Source organism: Microchirus variegatus, assembly GCF_963457635.1.
Source record: "Microchirus variegatus genome assembly, chromosome: 18".
NCBI classification, from domain to species: Eukaryota; Metazoa; Chordata; class Actinopteri; order Pleuronectiformes; family Soleidae; genus Microchirus; species Microchirus variegatus.
The window spans coordinates 9,346,873-9,365,046 of NC_139819.1; the positions used below are offsets into that span (position 1 = coordinate 9,346,873).

The following is an 18,174-nucleotide window of genomic DNA, read 5'->3' on the forward strand; positions in this document are numbered from 1 at the left end:
CCTGGGTTCCTCGTTTGAGGACAAGGCTGAACGTTGGCGACCGTATATACGTCAAAGCGGGCATCATTTAAGCAGCACATAACTTACACTAAACTGTACCATATGCACAGATCCATGGTGTCAATGAATCACATCATCGTTAGTGTCGTGTAACTGATTTAAGTCTCAATTCATCTCTCTTTTTTTTCTTCCTTCAATTGGCTAATGCTCTCTGAGTGCACCATATGCTCCTCCTGCTCTTTTCTTCTTCTTGTCATTTACATGACTCACCATTTCTCGTCTGTTGTCTTTGCATGCCATGAATGAAAGAAAAAAAACAGATTGTATAATTAATTATTATTATTATTATTATTATTGTTGTAAAGTTTCAGTAAAAACCCATCATTGAGGTTACGGGAAACACAAAACTACATTAATCAGCTAGTGAATTAAATGCATTTATTCTAGATTGAACAGAATAAAGGTCTTTAAAGAGTCATTGGTCCAAGTACAGACTCTGGTGATGAAGAACGATGGATCAGATGAGAGGGTGAAGACTGTGTGGAGATGAGGAGGTGGAAGGTGCACATACAGTATATGCCCAGTAGAAAGGCTTGGTAATCGGAGATTAAACACAAGCAGTGTTTGGTCGATTATTTCTTTGTTGTAAACAATGCTTCTTGGCATTAAATCTTACACCGTTGGAAGGCCTGTTTATTTCCCTAATTTCTATGGTGCCGCATTTGTAAGGAAAATGCATTTGTGGGATGAGCAGCAGAGTTGAATATGTGGGTTTCGCCCACTTTCCAAATCTTCTTTGCCAATGCCAAACAGCTTATACTGCCGTTGTCTCCTGTGTGGCATCTCCCACACTGGAAAAACGAGGCTCATTATCATTGGAGGCAATCTGAATGCAGAGAGATATCAAGATGAGATTCTATAACCATATCTCCACAGTCTGGACAGAACTCTACCCTCCAAGATGACAATGCTTGGGTTTATCAGAGACTACCTCCAGAGATTGGGAGTCAAGACGATGGAATGACCTGCCGGTAGTCGGGACATTAACCCTGTTGAATACTTGTGGAATCAGCTTGGGATTGACCAACACAGCCACATTGGCTGACGTGCAAGAAATGGTGGTTGAAAAATGGGATGCCATCCCCGGCAATGTGTGACCAAGCTGGTGACCAGCATGAGGAGGAGGTGCCAGGCTGTTGTGGCTGCGTATGGTTCTTCCACATGCCCCGTTTGTTCAATGAATGAATTGTTTAATTGCCATTATGTCTTGTTCCATCAAACTTCAATCATCCAATCCAATAAATGAACAACCACCGCGAGTAAATAGCAGAATAAGATGTTTGGCATTGGCAGAGAAGATTTGGCAAGCTTTTCACCCACATATTCAACTCTGCTGCTTATCCTACAAATGCATTTACTTTACACATGTGGCACCATTTAAATCAGGGTAATAAACAGGATTTCCATATAAGACTTGTTACAACAATGAAATAATCAACCAAACACACGTGTCATGTGTACATACGAGCATGCTATAGAAACATGTTCTTCTCTCCACAACACATTACGATAACCTACACTCACTAATAGAGCATAATGGCCCTGGTTTTAGAGTCGGCCATCAATCACCAAGTCATCCATAATACAGAAGCAAGTTTTGCCATTACTGTATATCACACACTGAGCAGCCATCGATCACGGCGCACTCTCACATGTGCAGCAGATGAATGTAGATATATGTGCATTTACATACACGTCCATGCACACTTTCACACTTACGTGCCATCAATCACGAAACACCTTCCGCTTTCAATGATGTTGCCTTTCACACTCGTAAAAACGTAAATCACCTGGCTCAGTGCTGGCATTAACGTGCACAGACTGGATAACTAAGAAAATATGGCTTTCTGCCTGGGAAATAACGCAACACGGACTCCGGTGACTGCACAATCTCTGTGTTCACAGAGGTTTGTGACTCACTGGAAAGTCTCCATAGTATTGTTCATGAATTTAACATCAATGTGACTCGCTGAATACAGAGATATTTGTGCAGTTACCTGAGTGAGCTCCGTGTTGCAGTGCAAGTCTTTGCAGAAACAGGAAAACATTCTCTTTGATCAAATTTTGTGTCGCAGGTTTCCTTTTTTCCTCCCCCCCGAGGCACAATGTGTTATTTCCAAACAGGACAAGTACTATGTTTCAGCTTCAACCGACCACCATCAGTCAGGTGGTCTGCATGTTGTCCCCTAAGAATTTCAATGCCAACATTAACAAATGTTTAACAGATAAAATATTAAATACAATAAAAAAAAAAAAAATCTGCATTGTCAGGTTGAGTCTGGTTTTCTGGCAGTTGTAAACGTAAATGCAAAGGGATGAACAGTGGACTGGTTACTGCAATTGATTAACATCAGATAAGGATTTAGCAGCTATATATTAAGCTATTAATAACGATTTGTAAAACCTCCGTAAGTGTGGTGCACTGTAAATACTTCCGACAGTCATTATCGCGCACACATTTCGAACAGAAAGGCCTTACGAAAGACATTACAACTCCAAGCATGTCCTCGTCTATGGAAAGTCAGCCCATATTTCCCATACATATCTGATATCACGTTTCAAACTGGGATCGGAACATCGTCTATACAGCATCTATACTGTAATAATCCACAGTCATTACCGTGCAGTATCCTATTACAGCTTGTAATGTACATGATCGAGGCTCTGTTTCGCCTTAAATGATTGGCTGGAAACGTATGTTAAGTGTGCGGCTCGTTTTCTGGCATCTCAGTGGTCTGTATGAAGGGTCACGGGTCACTTCCTTCTTGCCGAGTCTTCTTGGTGACTCCTCCCTGTCCTTTAGGTCTTTATTTGTAACTGGAGCTTCGATGTGCATCGTTAGCACACAGGCAAACAGACACACTCACATGCACAAAGGTATTAAGCGAACATATATCCATGTCGTACTCTGTAGGAAGCCAATCAATTATTCATATAAAGGACAAAAGGAATTCTCTATAAAAAAAATTCCCATATCACTTTCAGTTCCTGCAATTCCATCTCACTGAAGATGAGTTTATGGAGGGATCCACTTGTACATCAGAGTTGTCTTTTGTAATGGTTCATGTCAATATTAAATATCTCAATTTCTTCTGCTCTGTCACTGAATCGGTCCTCACTCCGTGCCAGCGATTTCACAATGTGTCTGTCGAGTTGCTGTAACTAATTGGCGACACTGCGTGTGGCATGATGTGCCAGTTTTTCCATTTGACAGTTTCTCAAAGTGTCACTTTTGTGTATGTGTGTGTCTGCAGACGCTAAAAGAGGCCAGCGAAAATGCCAGAAAGGATTTCCACCGTGAATCCGAACTACTGACCAACCTCCAACACGAACACATCGTCACGTTCTATGGCGTCTGCGTGGAGAGCGACCCGCTCATCATGGTCTTTGAGTACATGAAACATGGAGACCTCAACAAGTTCCTCAGGTAGGATCGGAAGGATCAATAGTAGATGTTTCCTCTCCAGTACTGATTTTCTGAGATTTGGGGAGTTTCCCCAGATCAGTCTATTATAAAAGTAAATTAATAAATAAGAATGTTGCACTTGTTTTTCTAAGCTCACTAACTTGTTTCCCAGGGCTCACGGTCCAGATGCAGTTCTGATGGCAGAGGGCCAGACCACCCGACCTGTGGAGCTGACCCAGTCTCAGATGCTCCACATTGCCCAGCAGATAGCGTCCGGCATGGTCTACTTGGCATCACAGCACTTTGTGCATCGCGATCTGGCCACCAGGTTTGTCATAATTATGCTCTGTTACTGCGCTAGGGAGGTATAGAACATAACGTTTATTTAAAGGTGTCAAGAGACTTTGAACCTTCAACATTGAACTAAAGCAAGTATTGGACTAAGTGGTTTTCAAAACAGTGTTTTTGCAGTCTCTTGACTGCTTTGCTGTTGTAACACCTTTGAAAGTGGCATTTTCTTTTAGATTTTATGAAATAAGTCTACTTGTACTGCTTCATCCTCCACATGAGGGTCTTGGCGGGCACTGGTGCGAATCCCAGCAGGGACACTTAGAGACAAGTGATAACCAAAAGTGAAATCAATAAAATAGAAATACTTCATAATAACACTTTTCTTTCTTCATGTTTAACAGTATTTATTTTCTATCAGTCTTTCAGACATCATTTGTAAACGTACAAGTACATGTAAATATGTAAGTGTACATATGTATCTTAATAAAGTCAAGGGTCCGTGAACATCCATAAATAGGGACTAATACAGAGGGTTTTAGTAATTAATGTAATTGTTTAACTTTCACTCAATGATATCACTGGCTTTACTAGAGCCTCAGCTGTTCTATGTTTCAATTCTGGCTGTGTATATATTTGTGCTGTGTTTGGAGTTTATGTTCATTATATTTGCAGAATGTGCGAGACACGGTGCCACCTTTTAAAAAGTCCAGTTTCTTCACTGACCTCAGTTGCACTAAGACTGCAAACTGCCAACAGTGTTACAGTCCAACACTAAAACTTTTATCTAAACTCACAACATTTTCTTGTATCTGTTTCTCCAACAGGAACTGCCTGGTGGGCGAGAACCTGCTGGTAAAGATTGGGGACTTCGGCATGTCCAGAGACGTCTACAGCACTGACTACTACAGGGTAGGTGTATGTGTCGATATATTTTTTGGCCCTTCTTTCAAACTACCCCTCCCCTTCCCTTTTGCATGCATGTTTCTCTGCTCCTCAACCCCTGCATGGGCATGACTGACAGAGATACACAAAGTCTATGACTGTAAAACCAGTACCATTTTAATCATACTCTATGACCAATTTGTGTGTTCTTCCATCGAGTAGCACTGCAATTACTGCGGTGATATGTTGCAGTGACTGCAGCCACTTAAGTTTTTTACTACCTAACATACTCATTATTCATAACATAATCTATTAAAAGTGTGTACTGGTATTACAGAGCAAATATGTTACTTAGAAATGTAAACATGTTGTTCCTGTGCGTGTCCAGGTCACCTGTGAACATATTGGATGCTTCCTTGGGTGATTTTAGGTCATAGCAAGTGTAATATTAGAGTGGTTTATCACTGCTGTATTTTCTGCCACTGAAAAAGATTTTCATAGTTTTTTTCTTTCTTATTTATTTAACAGTATAATTTACTGTTGTTCAGCAGTCTGCTGTTCATCAGAGACCAAGGCTAATGAGACAGCTGCATGACAAGACCAGACACATTTTAATAAGCTTTCCCTGATGAAAGCTCCTCGTCAAAATAATAAGAGGAGAAAAATTCATCACAATGATGTTTAAAGATTCACAAAATATATATATATGTATATGTATATAAAAACTATATTTATATTCATATTATTATATACAATTTATAAACTCTAATAAGAAGATGCTGTATTTTTACTGACAACAGGGAACTTAATCCACAGTAACTCCATTCACACCTCAGGAAGTGTAATATAACACACACACACTTGTCATTTTTAGAAATGTAGCCACATTTCCTTTCTTAACAGCTCTTTCTAAAGCACCCCTGGAGATAAGTGTGTGTGTGTGTGTGTGTGCGTGTGTGTGCACAGGAACATTTAGCAGCTCTACTATGAGTGTCAAGATAACTCAGGGGTACAAGAGACAGCTGAGTGTGGGTTTTTTTTCTTTTGCACAGTAATCTGTCACCTTTCCAAAAGGGCAAATTCTAATAAATCGTTCAGACTGATTGATAGTGACTGCCCATTTGTCCTGCCCCCTTTTCCCATCCACTGTGACAAACTGACATGAATGACAGTGACAGAGCACTCAGGCAAGGAGGCCGAAAAAGAGAAAACCAAGGAGCAGCTACTCGCTAAACGGGGAAAAAAATATCTTAATTTTGAGCAAATTTTAGAAAGAGAACAACAATCTATAAGACTGATGTACTAATTCAGACATTCCCAGAGACTGTCGGGGACCAGAGATGGGTCAAAGGACATTAATGGTGGACGTTCACTGACCTTGTTAATAAAGTCAAGCTAAGTTCACAAAATTAAGGACAAAATACAGAAATAAGACTATAAACTGCTTCAGATTATGTGTGTTCAGGAAATTATTCAGAATCCATCAATCTCTTGGAAAAGAGGTGGTAGTTGAAATATAAAACAATGCACACATTTATGTTAGTAGTATAGTAAATCTTGAAAACGTGCATCAAAAAGTGTGTCAGAATTATTGACTTGACCTATACAGATCTTATTCTACAGAGTGGAGGGAACAATCTTTGTTTCTCACAGATATGCAAAAATATCACAGAGTAATAATTTTTAAATGTGTTTTTTGAATGAAAATGAGAATTATGATGTAAAAATGACCATTTCCTCTGATATGGAGAATCATATTATCATCAGAATAATTGCAATTAGACATTTATTCAAAATCGTTCAGCCCTAAAACGAGGTATGTGTGCTGGTGAATTACAATCAGTAGATTTTGTTCTCTGCAAAATAGCATTAATGTATTTGCAGCAAACACTGTGGGAATATTATGCTGGAGATTAGCCTATCTCCAGGATGACAAACGCTGTTTTGGTCTGACTGCCTGCTGAGGGCTGTGTGTGTTTGCTGATCGCGGATAGTTAAGACTGTATGGATGTTTTAATAGGCCACCAACGGTTCCTCCCATTGCTGCCAGTGGTCAGTCTGACTATGACAGATTGGTCAGTGTGTGTGTGTGAGTGTGTGTGTAGAGTGCTGCACAGCTGCAGGTGTACAATGAAAAAGAAAACCCACTTATTTTATGTTGTATGAACAAAATGCCTTTTTATGAAAGTGTGGTAGACCACGTTTAGACCAGGGTGGACTAAAAAAAGACACAAAAATGATCATTATAGTATAGAAATTAATCATCATGACATCACTATGGAGTTGTGATTCCAGTTTAAAAACAAATATTGTACTGTGTCACATTAAACGTGCAGAAAAAAAGCCTCTCTTTTATACTATCTATCTGTGTGTCGACAGAGCAGCCTCCCTCCTCCTCCTCCTCCTCCTTCCTTTCACCTCTCCTCAACAAAGGCTAAGCGCCGAGGCTGTAGTCATAGAAACGGGTGAAGTCAGTGGTGGCGAGGCTCGTGGATGTATCTAATGTTTCTCAGGAAAAAAAAGTAATCAGTGAACTTCTATTAAGAAGTCTAAAAGCAGTGTGAGAGAAAGAGAGAGGTGGAAAAAGAGAGATGGAAGTGTGGGAGTCAAAGATGGCAAATATGAAGGGAGAAAAAGAGAAAGGGAGGAGAGGAAGGTCAGGGAGACAGGAAAAGAAGACGAGAATCAGTAATAGAACGATACAGGGGAGGAATACACCTGCTGAGGTTGGAGAGGAAGCCAGCAGAGAAGACATCGCACAACATAGTTAGGAAGAAAATAAACATAGCACAGACTAACATCAGTGAAACAGCCGAGCAGGGGAGGAGCACAGAGTGGTGGGAGGCAAAATACAGCGTGTGCATCCACTGTGGGGAGTGTGCTGTGTAGGGACTCAGTCATGCTCTTGCGTCAGACGGGAGCAAAAGATGAGTCATACAGGAATCAGAGCTCCCCCCACACACACACCTCCATCACCTTCCCCAGTGCTTATATGCGTGCATGCATTTCTGGAAGAAAATAGAAGCAGGGGCGTAGGGACTGAGGGGGCTGTGGTGACGTCATTGCATTCCCTGTGTGGAAGAAGATGAGAAGAAGGCTCCACTCGTATATTAATATCCATTCTCAGTGAATCACATGTAGATTTAGCTCTAAGCACGACTGTTTACACCTGGCATTAAAATGTGTCCTGGTTGGTTTTCCACGTGACCACATGAGATCAGATCTGTAACTCAAATACATGCCGATGTCACGTCTCTTCACAAGAACAAAGTTGTGTTTTTAAAGAGGCTGAGTGTACAGATTTTTCTGTTCTACAGAAGTTTTACAGACAGAGACGGAAAGAGGACTGGCAAAGCCCAACTTGTAATATGAAATGCTATTTTAACTGTTAGAGAAAAGATAAATAAGGATAATCAGTGTTAAGATTGTGGTGATGGCTACAAATGAATCAGTGTGTGGGCACTGATCAGTGTAAAAAAAAAAACCTGTAGGTTAGTGGACATCAGCTAAGGAGGCGGATTGTCTTCATGCTCAGGAATGTGGACACTCCAACCACCTCCGAATGAGGCTTTTGTGAGCAGATCTGACGATGCATTTGGAGAATAGGGACAATTCAGACCTGTACTTAGACGTAAAATGGATCACACATGGCATTCCATACTTGCATTTAAATACAGTTTAGCAGCTCCCACTCCCAGTACAGACAGAAATAGATTAATGGCAGAGGTGTTGATGAGATTGGCCAAATGGGATGACAGGCATTACACAATGTATTTGTGCTGTAATTTAGGCCTAGTCATACTTTCCATGTTCCATGTCCGCAGAGAGCCAATTCACATTTCTGCATGCATGTAGCTATTTTTACTCTGATTGAAATGTTTTTTCTGTAAAGTCCTTGGGTGTGCTTCAAATAATATGTATATTATTAGTAGTAGTAGTATTAGTAGTGGTGGGGGTCCATTCCAGTATAAGTGATATCTGTTGGGAGTTCTCCCCATTTGTGTTCTTTGAGTGCTGAGTTGCACACTTTAGTACAGGTGGGACTTCCTTGCTTAATCTAAAGCAAGTGTCCAGGTTTAACTTTCTTTACTGTTGTCTTCCGTGACCAAAACAAGTGGGCACCACCAACTAGACTGCACAATGTTGTGCTACAGGGAGTATGAGCAATCTGTGGAGGTGCTCCTAAGTGGGTCTCTAGCTCGTCTGTACAGATATATGGACCTGGAAAGTATGACCCAAGCAATGCATCAATTCACTTGATGCTAGAAAATCTTGATGATGATCTTGAGCTGACTTTGTAATGCTTTGCCATGGCCTTTTTTTTTCTTAGTCGTCCACACCTTCAGTAGACAAACAAGGATGGTATGATTCAACGCCTTGGATTATGTGGATATGTGGGTGAGGCCCAACTTCCAGTTGAAGTTGAGGAGGTGGATGGCACATATTACAGTACATGTATTTCTTTTTCTCCATAAACTGATTTCCTGCCTAAAAGTGTTGGATGAAAGGAAGTGTAATGCCTACATTTGAACCGTTTTTTGTTGCCGAGGCAGATTTAGACAGAAAATAAGCTGAAATTGAGCTAAACAAACAAATATGGCCCAGTATGTTGTTCTTCAGTACCTTTTGTGGCATAAACCAGTGTATAATGCCTTGTTTAGGCTGGTGAGGCTCAAATGAGACGCACACACACGCTATAATGTATGAAAGAGTTGTGTTTCCATGGCAACACAGAGGGCAATCAAGGTAGACTTCCCATGTTGCGATAACAGTATGGGATTAGTCACACAAGCCCCTCCTACGTCACATCCCATAATGTTGTCTTTTAACCAGTCTAGTTGCTATGGAAACAGCAATTTCCAGGGGGTCACTACAGGGAGCCCACTGCCTGCATCTGCTTCATTTCTCCTGGCTTTTCTGAAATGCTCAGGGAGTGGTTTTTCGCTGTAATTGTACTTATTGGTAACACGGAGAGGGCTAAACAGTATATGTGCATCTTAGAAATGGTGAGGGGAGGTGAAAAAGAGTGTGCGTGTGTGTGAGAGAGGTAGACAGCAAAGGAAAGCAAAGGAGACAAAGGCTGATGAGGAAGCTTCTGACAGGAAAGACAGAGCAGAGCTAATGGCACAGAGATGCACCATCAGTAGGGCTGCTCTGCTGTCAATGGGACTTTCTTACATTTTGATGTCCCCCTCCTCTGCAACAGAAATGTGTAATGCAAAGCTTCCCATTCCCACTCCTTCATTTCCTCCACTGGTTTCTTATAAATCAACCTTATTGGAAGCACTGCAACAATGCGACACACAATCAGTCAATCAATCAAGTTAAGATTAATATTTGGGACCACCAGGAGAAATGATCAACCATGATGAATAAAACAACGACTAATGTGTATAGGTCCAATTTCAGGCACATCAGTGAATAAAGTCTTTGATTTCCAAACTATGTAAGCACATTGGAATTCAAAGGAAAACGAGGGAAATATAAATGAAACAGATAAACAAGGAGCGAGACAAGGCATTACAGAGCGAGAGAGAAAACCGAGGGCCTGGTTATGAATGAAATGAGCGCAAGCTGCAGAGATGACGGCAGATATGTTTCTCCCAACATAACAGTGAACCTGATGGCTATCTGACCGTGCACTTTTTTATTACTCCATTAAATAACCAACTGGCTAACATAGAAATAGGCCAAGTGTGGGTACCAAGCCATTAATAACAGACATAAACCTCAGAAAATAGATTGTGCTGTCTGTGTGGAATGGTGGAGTGTGGATCACTTGGTTAGATTCATGCGAGGAGAGGAAATAAAAAAAGGGAGAGGGGAGGTTCAATAAAGAGGAAAATAGCATCAACACAAGGGGATAGATTTCATGTCACCTAGCTGCATTTTAAACACGTTAGGTTTGAAAATGTAAGCACTGATAACTTTAAATATTTACCCCCCTTAAACCCTTTTTTTTTTTTTTTTTAAGATTCATTAAAATTCATGCCCTGCAGACAAACACACATGCTTGTTCTAATGTATAAAACAAAGTTTTAAATTGAGGCAGAAGCCTCTACTTTTCTTAAAATGTTAAATGTGTCTAGTTGAATTAATGAGTGTTTCTCATTGGATGGAGTAACTGCATTTCTTAATGACAGGCAAATTGATTTTGTGAATGACATTCTGCGATACGTCATTCTGTTGGATATTTTCAGAAATGTCCCCCCATGCATTCGTGCCAGTGCTGACTCACAACGTGAACATTTTATAACACTGAATTGTGATTGATAATCAGGAGGCTAATCACAGACTATAATCAGTAATCAGCGGCATGCTAATTAGGTGTTCAGAGCTCAATGGCATATTTCAGGAATGAGATGTGGCACAGTCAAAAACGTGGCACATTCCGCTGGATACCTTCAAAACTTGCTGCTGCCAGTGATGTCATGTTTTGGGTAACTTTTGAATAACTTTTTTGAGCCATTGCTGCCATCAGCATTCCCCACCTTTCTCCCTACATGACTTCATAAATGCATTTGGTGAGATGAGAGGGGTGAGAACAAGCGAAAGCAGCTCCCAGCAAATTCAAAAACATGAATAAGAATAAATAATAAGTAGTTAAATAAAGATATGAGAATGCACATCAGATTTGTGGTGCAAAAGTATGCAAAGTATAATCACAGTTCAAATAGTTTCTCTAAGACTGAGAGACCTATTATGTTACTGACCAAAAACGTATGTATGTATTGGCGCTTTTCCACGACATAGTATCGCCTCGGCAAGTTTTGAGGATTTTTAAGATGTTTTAACTGCTCTACAGTTCAGCATTGTTCAGTTAGATTCTTGTGTTGGACGTCAGGCTTAGTAACTGCTCAATTTGACAGAGCAGGTACTAAAAAAGTACCAGGTACCAGGTATTATCGCTAATGGAAAAGCAAAATAACCATGCAATATGAAAAGCTACATGCCCATATTGAATAGAATATAGATGTTTTGTTAAATGTTGAACAGCTCCCTTAATCTTTAGCATTTCCTTTTGTTTTTACCTAACTCCATACTGACTTTACTCTCTCTCTCCTTCTCCCTGCTATGTACCCGTGTGTCCAAAAGGTCGGAGGTCACACCATGCTACCAATCCGCTGGATGCCGCCTGAAAGCATCATGTACAGAAAGTTCACCACAGAAAGTGATGTTTGGAGTCTCGGGGTGGTTCTCTGGGAGATCTTCACCTACGGAAAACAGCCCTGGTATCAGCTCTCCAATAACGAGGTACAGAACAAAGGCACTTGCACTATATCTCGACAATCACAAAGTAATGTAGTCAAAAGTAGAGAGCAACAACTTTACATGAATGTTAGGAAGCAACTTCAGCCTAATAAGTAATGACATACACAACGTTGTAGCCTCAAGGTATAGTGGATTTTTTTTTTTTTTGCAGCTAAACTAAATATTTGATCATCCGTGTGTGCAGGTTTCTCACGGGTATCTTTTCATGAATCATTTGGCCTGAGTCAGCGAGAGTGAGGCTCGGAAACTCAGCAAGTTGTTTATCATGTGAACATGAATTAATTGTAAAGCGAGACAGAGAGCTGGGAGCAGGTTTTCGCTCTGTGTGGCTGAAGTGAAGTGAAGCACTTTCTGGCATCGCTGTCAGGCTGGAGCAGGAGCAGATGCTTCTTTTGTTTCAAGTGGAAATGTGTTTGAATCCATGAATCCTGTTTTTCAAAGAGTCTCATAAAACATGGCCTCTTTGTTTTGGATCACACTGAATTCTGTGGTAGGCAAGGCACTGCTACCTTCAGGATGTCAATACTTGGATTCCCACACAGCTACACTACATCATACTGTACATTCAGTTTATTTTTACATTTACTTTTGTGTCATGCCATCGTTAAGCGATACATAATACGTCAAGCAGCAGACCCTAGTCAGAGAAAAGGTCAAGGACATCAAATGTGCCTGTAACCATTGGGTTTTTATTGACATCCAGTGAGTTTTAAGTCTGTGAAAATGTATGTTTTAAAGGAGTGTACATAATTATAAGGTAATCTGATGTGTTTCAACCTACTATGTTGATTTCCTTTTACAAACATGGTCTTTACCTAGACCTCACCAGGTGCCTTTTATGTCAAAACTAAACCACAATTTAGTGACTGTGCCTTAAAACCTGATTACCATCACCCTCAATTCCTCAAAACAGCAAAAGCAGTAAAAAACACTATTATGTTTCAGGAAATAGGTTCCTTTCAAAACATGATTGAGAATGCACTTTGTGTGTACTAGTTGTGCATAGACAAGGTTATTCAGTCATATAGAGAGATGGCACTAAAATAGGTTTTACACTTAGAATACAAACAATTAAAGTGAAGTTTTCAACTACAGCTTCCAAAGTTAGTCAGTACACCAACAATCTGGTATATTTGTAGTCTGGCGTTTTCATTGCACATCATAAGAGTTGGAACATTGCAAGAGATTATACGATGTGATAAACTTAATGGGGAAAAATATAAAATAGTCAGTTGACTAAACGATTTACTGATCCGTATACAACACTTGCATTACACCAGATTACGGATCAGCAAAATACCCATACTTACACAACTGTCTAAAGCTTTTAATAATAAATAAGTCTTTACAAAACTCCCCTCTATTACATTCGGGGTCATGACACAGTTTCCGGAAAACGCAGCTGTATCAAGGAACTTTCAACCCTTCACCTTAACCACATGAACCTTCCTTCTGACCCCAACTCTGGTTACAGCTTCTCTACCTATCCAAAAGTCCCCTCATCATTGGACCATTCCGAATGGACCTTTCACCCTATTACATTTCTGCGGATTCACAGTTCACTCACCCTCTGACCTGAACGAGATGCTCTGATATATTTGACACAGGATATGGACTTTTGCTTTAGACTTAGATATCCATGATATACCTCCGTTTCCCCATCACAGATTTACAAGAGCTTGGCAACAGCTTGGTTTTTCGAAAATAGATAAGACCCATACCGATTAGATTCTTAATTATTATTTTTAATGATAATCCGGTGTTACATTTTTAATGCTTGTATTATAATTGAGGAGGATAGAGGTGAATTCATTCCACACACAGAATAATGCATTTAATGTTCACTGAAATAATTAAAAGCTTCATTATATTACAGGAACATAATTGTGTGTTTATGTTGCTGTTCTCCCACCACTGCTTAGAGATGATGTACTGCATGCTCCCGGTACTGCTTTCCTCTGCATATAGCAGTTAAATTTCATCTTCTTTATCCACAATTCTTCATCCTGAAGCATATTTTAAGCTCTGTTTTTTTTTGGTTTTTTTAATCAATAACAAAAAAGGAGATTATGTGTGCAAAAACAGTAAAATAATTGAACTCGGGTAACTCTATAAGTGGGAACTTTTTGGGAAAGTTATCGAGAAATTGCATCATTTGTCCAACCGACTAGTCTAGTATAGTGTAACTTCACCACAGCAATACATAATAAACTCATATTTACTGACATTTTCTCTGTATGCCAGTGTAGCAAGGTCAAGCAACTCCACCAAACAAATATCATACTCACTGGAGCTTTGAAAGTTCTGGATTTCAACAAAAAGTACCATAATGTCTATTCACATTAAATGTAATGTATTTTATTTGTTCGTCTGCGTGTCTTTCTTTGCAGGTGATCGAGTGTATAACCCAAGGCAGAGTGCTACAACGCCCCAGGACCTGTCCTAAAGAAGTGTATGACCTGATGCTGGGCTGCTGGCAGAGAGAGCCACACATGAGACTCAACATCAAAGAAATCCACTGTCTGCTGCTTAACCTGGCCAAGGCCTCACCTGTATACCTGGATATATTGGGCTGAACAAAGGAGGTGGACGGAAGAGAGCTGTGTGTGTGTGTGTATGTGATGGATAGAGAGAGAGAGGTCTGTGTAAGGATGGTTACAGTATCCAAGTGTATATGAGCATTTGAGGCGTCAGTGACACCTCTGAATATGGTGTCGGTGTCTGCAAGGTGCCGCTGTACAGGATGTAAAGCTATTATCAAACTCTTCAAGGCAATCAAAAGGTTCCTCTGCCGAAGCCCCAATCGTCTCTTTCCTCCCTACCAATTTTCTGTCCTTTGTGCATCCATACCCTTTTCCCCTCTGTCCTTCCTGAAGAGTCATTTAACTTTGGAGGAACAAAAGCATCTCAATTCTTTTCAAATGCTTTAAACTGACTGGGGCTAAATTGATGATACCCGATTAAGAGGACTTTAAATTGCCTGACTTCTCTATCGCTGCCTGTCGGACAATGGGACTCGTTTGAAACGTCTGGCAAATTTTAAAAGGAGTCGTAGCGCGTGGAGGATTTGCAGAAGCGTGTAAATATGAGACTGGGTGACCTTTCAGAGGAAATGGCTTTGTGAGATTTTGAGCCATAAGGACACTGTGTTTCTGCACTCAAGCCCCGTCTGTCAATGTGTCCTTTCTTTCCGCCTGTCTCTCAAAACTGTACACCAGTATTATCTGAATTCATCCAATATGACTTGTGGACAACAACAACATAATTAACACATGGATAAGCATATGTGGGATTAACCATAACAAAAAAATGACCCAAAAAAATGAGATGGGGTGAAAAATTAACCAACAATGGGAAAAAACGATTCAGGAAGAAGGCTGTGGTTTTCTACTACACTGTAACTGAACGACTAATATACAAAAAGAAAAGAAAAAAAGGCTGATGTATCTACGATGTCGTCATGCAACAGATTGATATAAATGACTTTATGGATATATGTACACACATCTGCATACAGGATTTCTGTTACATTAGACTTTTGGTTCAGGCCTGTACTGTACTCTACTGTACCGTCATAAAGTCCATGCGGGGCAACGTGATGATCAACCACCCAGCCCCCAGCAAAGTGACAGATGCTTCACGTGTGATGTCAAGCACTCGTGTCGGAGGTCAATTGATTCATTTGTCCACAGCTGTCCGACGATTGCGAGGAATTGGTGTTGATGGAGGGTGGTGGGGGTAGGGGATGGGGGGGGGGGGGGTTTAAAGGTTGCTTAGGGAGGCTGGGTTTTGAGTGGTCAGATCACTGTCAGATGTGTGGGTGGGTGGTGGTGGTGCTGTAGAAGGTGTGGTTCATTTGGTCAACCCATATTAAATCATCAAGGCTTTCAGCACTCAGACATCCTTGAAAACCACATCTCGGAGATGCACGCACACACAAACACACACACGCACACACACGTTGTATACCTTATCCCGTCACCCCTCCAATCTCCACGCTCACACAACACTGAAAGACACTCAAAACGGGCCGAGAAGGAAATCGAATTGAGCATGTTTTATTATTTGAGCGGTGCAGTGCTTTAGCCAGGCCCCCGTCCCTCTGTAATGGTGTAATGTATATTTCATTACAGCCTAATGGGCCCCATTAGCACAGTCTCCTCACAGACATTCAAGACTTATTGTTTTATGGCTGAGAAGGAGAGATGGAGAGAAGTGGAAAGGAGAGGTGAAGGAGAAGAAAACAGAAAAACCATTGAGGAGAGATGGAGGAGGCATGGGGGGGGGGGGGTAATAATGCATATTTGGAAGAGAGATGGAGAGGAAGGGCGAAAAAAGAGATGATGATGGTAGTATGAAGCAAGGAATGGGAAGGTAGTGGAGTAAAAAAAAAAAAAAGAAGCGTGAGGAGGAGAGGAGGTGTGAATGTCCTCGGGGAGAAAAGTGAGAGTGAACATCCATCATCACTGTGGCCCGCAGATGTTCTCTAAGCCACAACTTCGACTTCATGCTCCAATCACATTCCTATGGCTGCCCTAACACACAAACACACACACATGGCGAAAGAGACATTAATTGTGTGCAGCTGCCCTTAATGCTTTATTCATACCTTAACTCAATTCAAAATTTAAGTTCCTCAGAAATTAGGTTCTGCCTTATTGAGACCAGGTTGAGACCGCTGGTCCTCAAGGTCAGTGTTTATAGAGAGGAAGTAAAAGAAATCTTCACACGTCCACAATCTTAAGACGGGTGTGTATAGAAAATAAAAACACCATCATCAAGTAGCAAGGAGACTCTTGCACACTACTGGACCTTCATCAGGCAAAGAAATGTCATAATAAAAGTATTCAGTGTTCAGAAAGGGTCTTAAAGAGGTAATAAGTACACACACATAGATTTTACTGGCAGTCTACCAAACCCTTACACTGAAAATAAATTCAATAATGCACCACACACCCGCCATGATGGGGGAACCACTTCACTTGCATTCCTCACAGCTCACATATCTGGTGACATGTTCACACACACACACACACACGACTCTGTATATACACAACACCTCATGTTCGTGCAAGTAATTACATTCAATGTTTGTTTTTGCTTTTTTTTTTTTACTTTGGAATATTTTACTTCACCAAAAAGGTGTGCGACGTTGACCTGGATCTTGTTCCGTTTATTTGTTTATGAGAAAAGCATTTTGAAGGTATCGATGTTTGTGTGATTTTAAAATGGTTGATTTTATTGATTTATATTGATATTATTATTTGTAAATTGATAATCATTTTGTACTTGTATTTCTTTCTATATCTAAGGTTGCCTTTTGCAACACCAAACAAGGTGAAATTGAACACTGGTCTAATTAATTATGTTTTGCAAATGTGTAAGATAATTTTGAGTATTTATATACAGTATATATATAATATATATATATATATATAGTTGTTTAAGTCAGCCGATTAGCCCGTCCTCAAATATAGTCCGCTGTACAACAGGGATGGATGTTTGAACAGTCTGTTATATTTGTAGACGTAGTTGGACACATTGCAAAAATCATTATCACCTGCTGGAATGCATGAGATGAATGCAGGGTTAGTGGCTCCAGCATTGACAATGCAGGCTAATCCATCCCTGGTGTATAGACATGTAGAGATTGCACTGAGTGAGCGCGCTCAAATTCTTTGCCACACAGTATTTCTCTGTGCAATAACAGAGAACAGGGGGTGTGTGAGGGCCTGTGTGTAAGCTGGACAAAACTGTGAGAGAGAAACACCGACCGAACACATCTGATGTCAAAAGAATAGAGATAGAGAATAGCTGTGTTTTCCTTTTTCTAAAAAAAAAAAAAAGAAAGAAGAAAAAGAAAAATTAACCATGTCCAGTCGAAGGGCAGTTAAGTTTTTACAGCTATAGGAAAAGGCTGGGAGAGGGATGTTTGTGAGGATGAAGCCTCGTCAGCACAATGCTGGAGTAATTCTGTGATAACACAGCGCTGGTCACAGATCAGCTGCATCAATGCCTCACATCGAAGACGTGGCTCCAACAAAGGAGGAAAAAAAAACAACTGCTGTATGAACGGACACCTCAGAAAACGAGGGACCGACAATCACTGACTTCTCTCTTTGTCTCTCTCTTATTCAAGTGACCTACTGTAAAATAGACTTTTCAGCCAACTTTCCTCTTCTATGCTGCCTATACTGTACGTGATAGTCTTCAACTTTGGTGTCTAGAAGTGCTACTTTCCTTTTTTGGTAAAAACGAAATAA

The 18,174-nt window shown here is 40.5% G+C and overlaps 1 protein-coding gene across 1 annotated transcript in view; it reads left to right on the forward strand.

Moving 5' to 3' along the window:
* The window catches only part of ntrk2a (neurotrophic tyrosine kinase, receptor, type 2a), a gene marked incomplete at both ends in the record, with an annotated part of 74,768 nt that extends 60,281 nt beyond the window's left edge, over nucleotides 1–14,487 (forward strand). The window contains 5 exons of the mRNA XM_083904387.1: nucleotides 3,315–3,487; nucleotides 3,639–3,794; nucleotides 4,582–4,672; nucleotides 11,735–11,893; nucleotides 14,302–14,487. Coding sequence (XP_083760513.1) covers nucleotides 3,315–3,487; nucleotides 3,639–3,794; nucleotides 4,582–4,672; nucleotides 11,735–11,893; nucleotides 14,302–14,487 — 765 coding nt within the window. The remainder of the gene's footprint in view (nucleotides 1–3,314; nucleotides 3,488–3,638; nucleotides 3,795–4,581; nucleotides 4,673–11,734; nucleotides 11,894–14,301) is intronic.
* Between the last annotated feature and the right edge of the window lie 3,687 nt (nucleotides 14,488–18,174).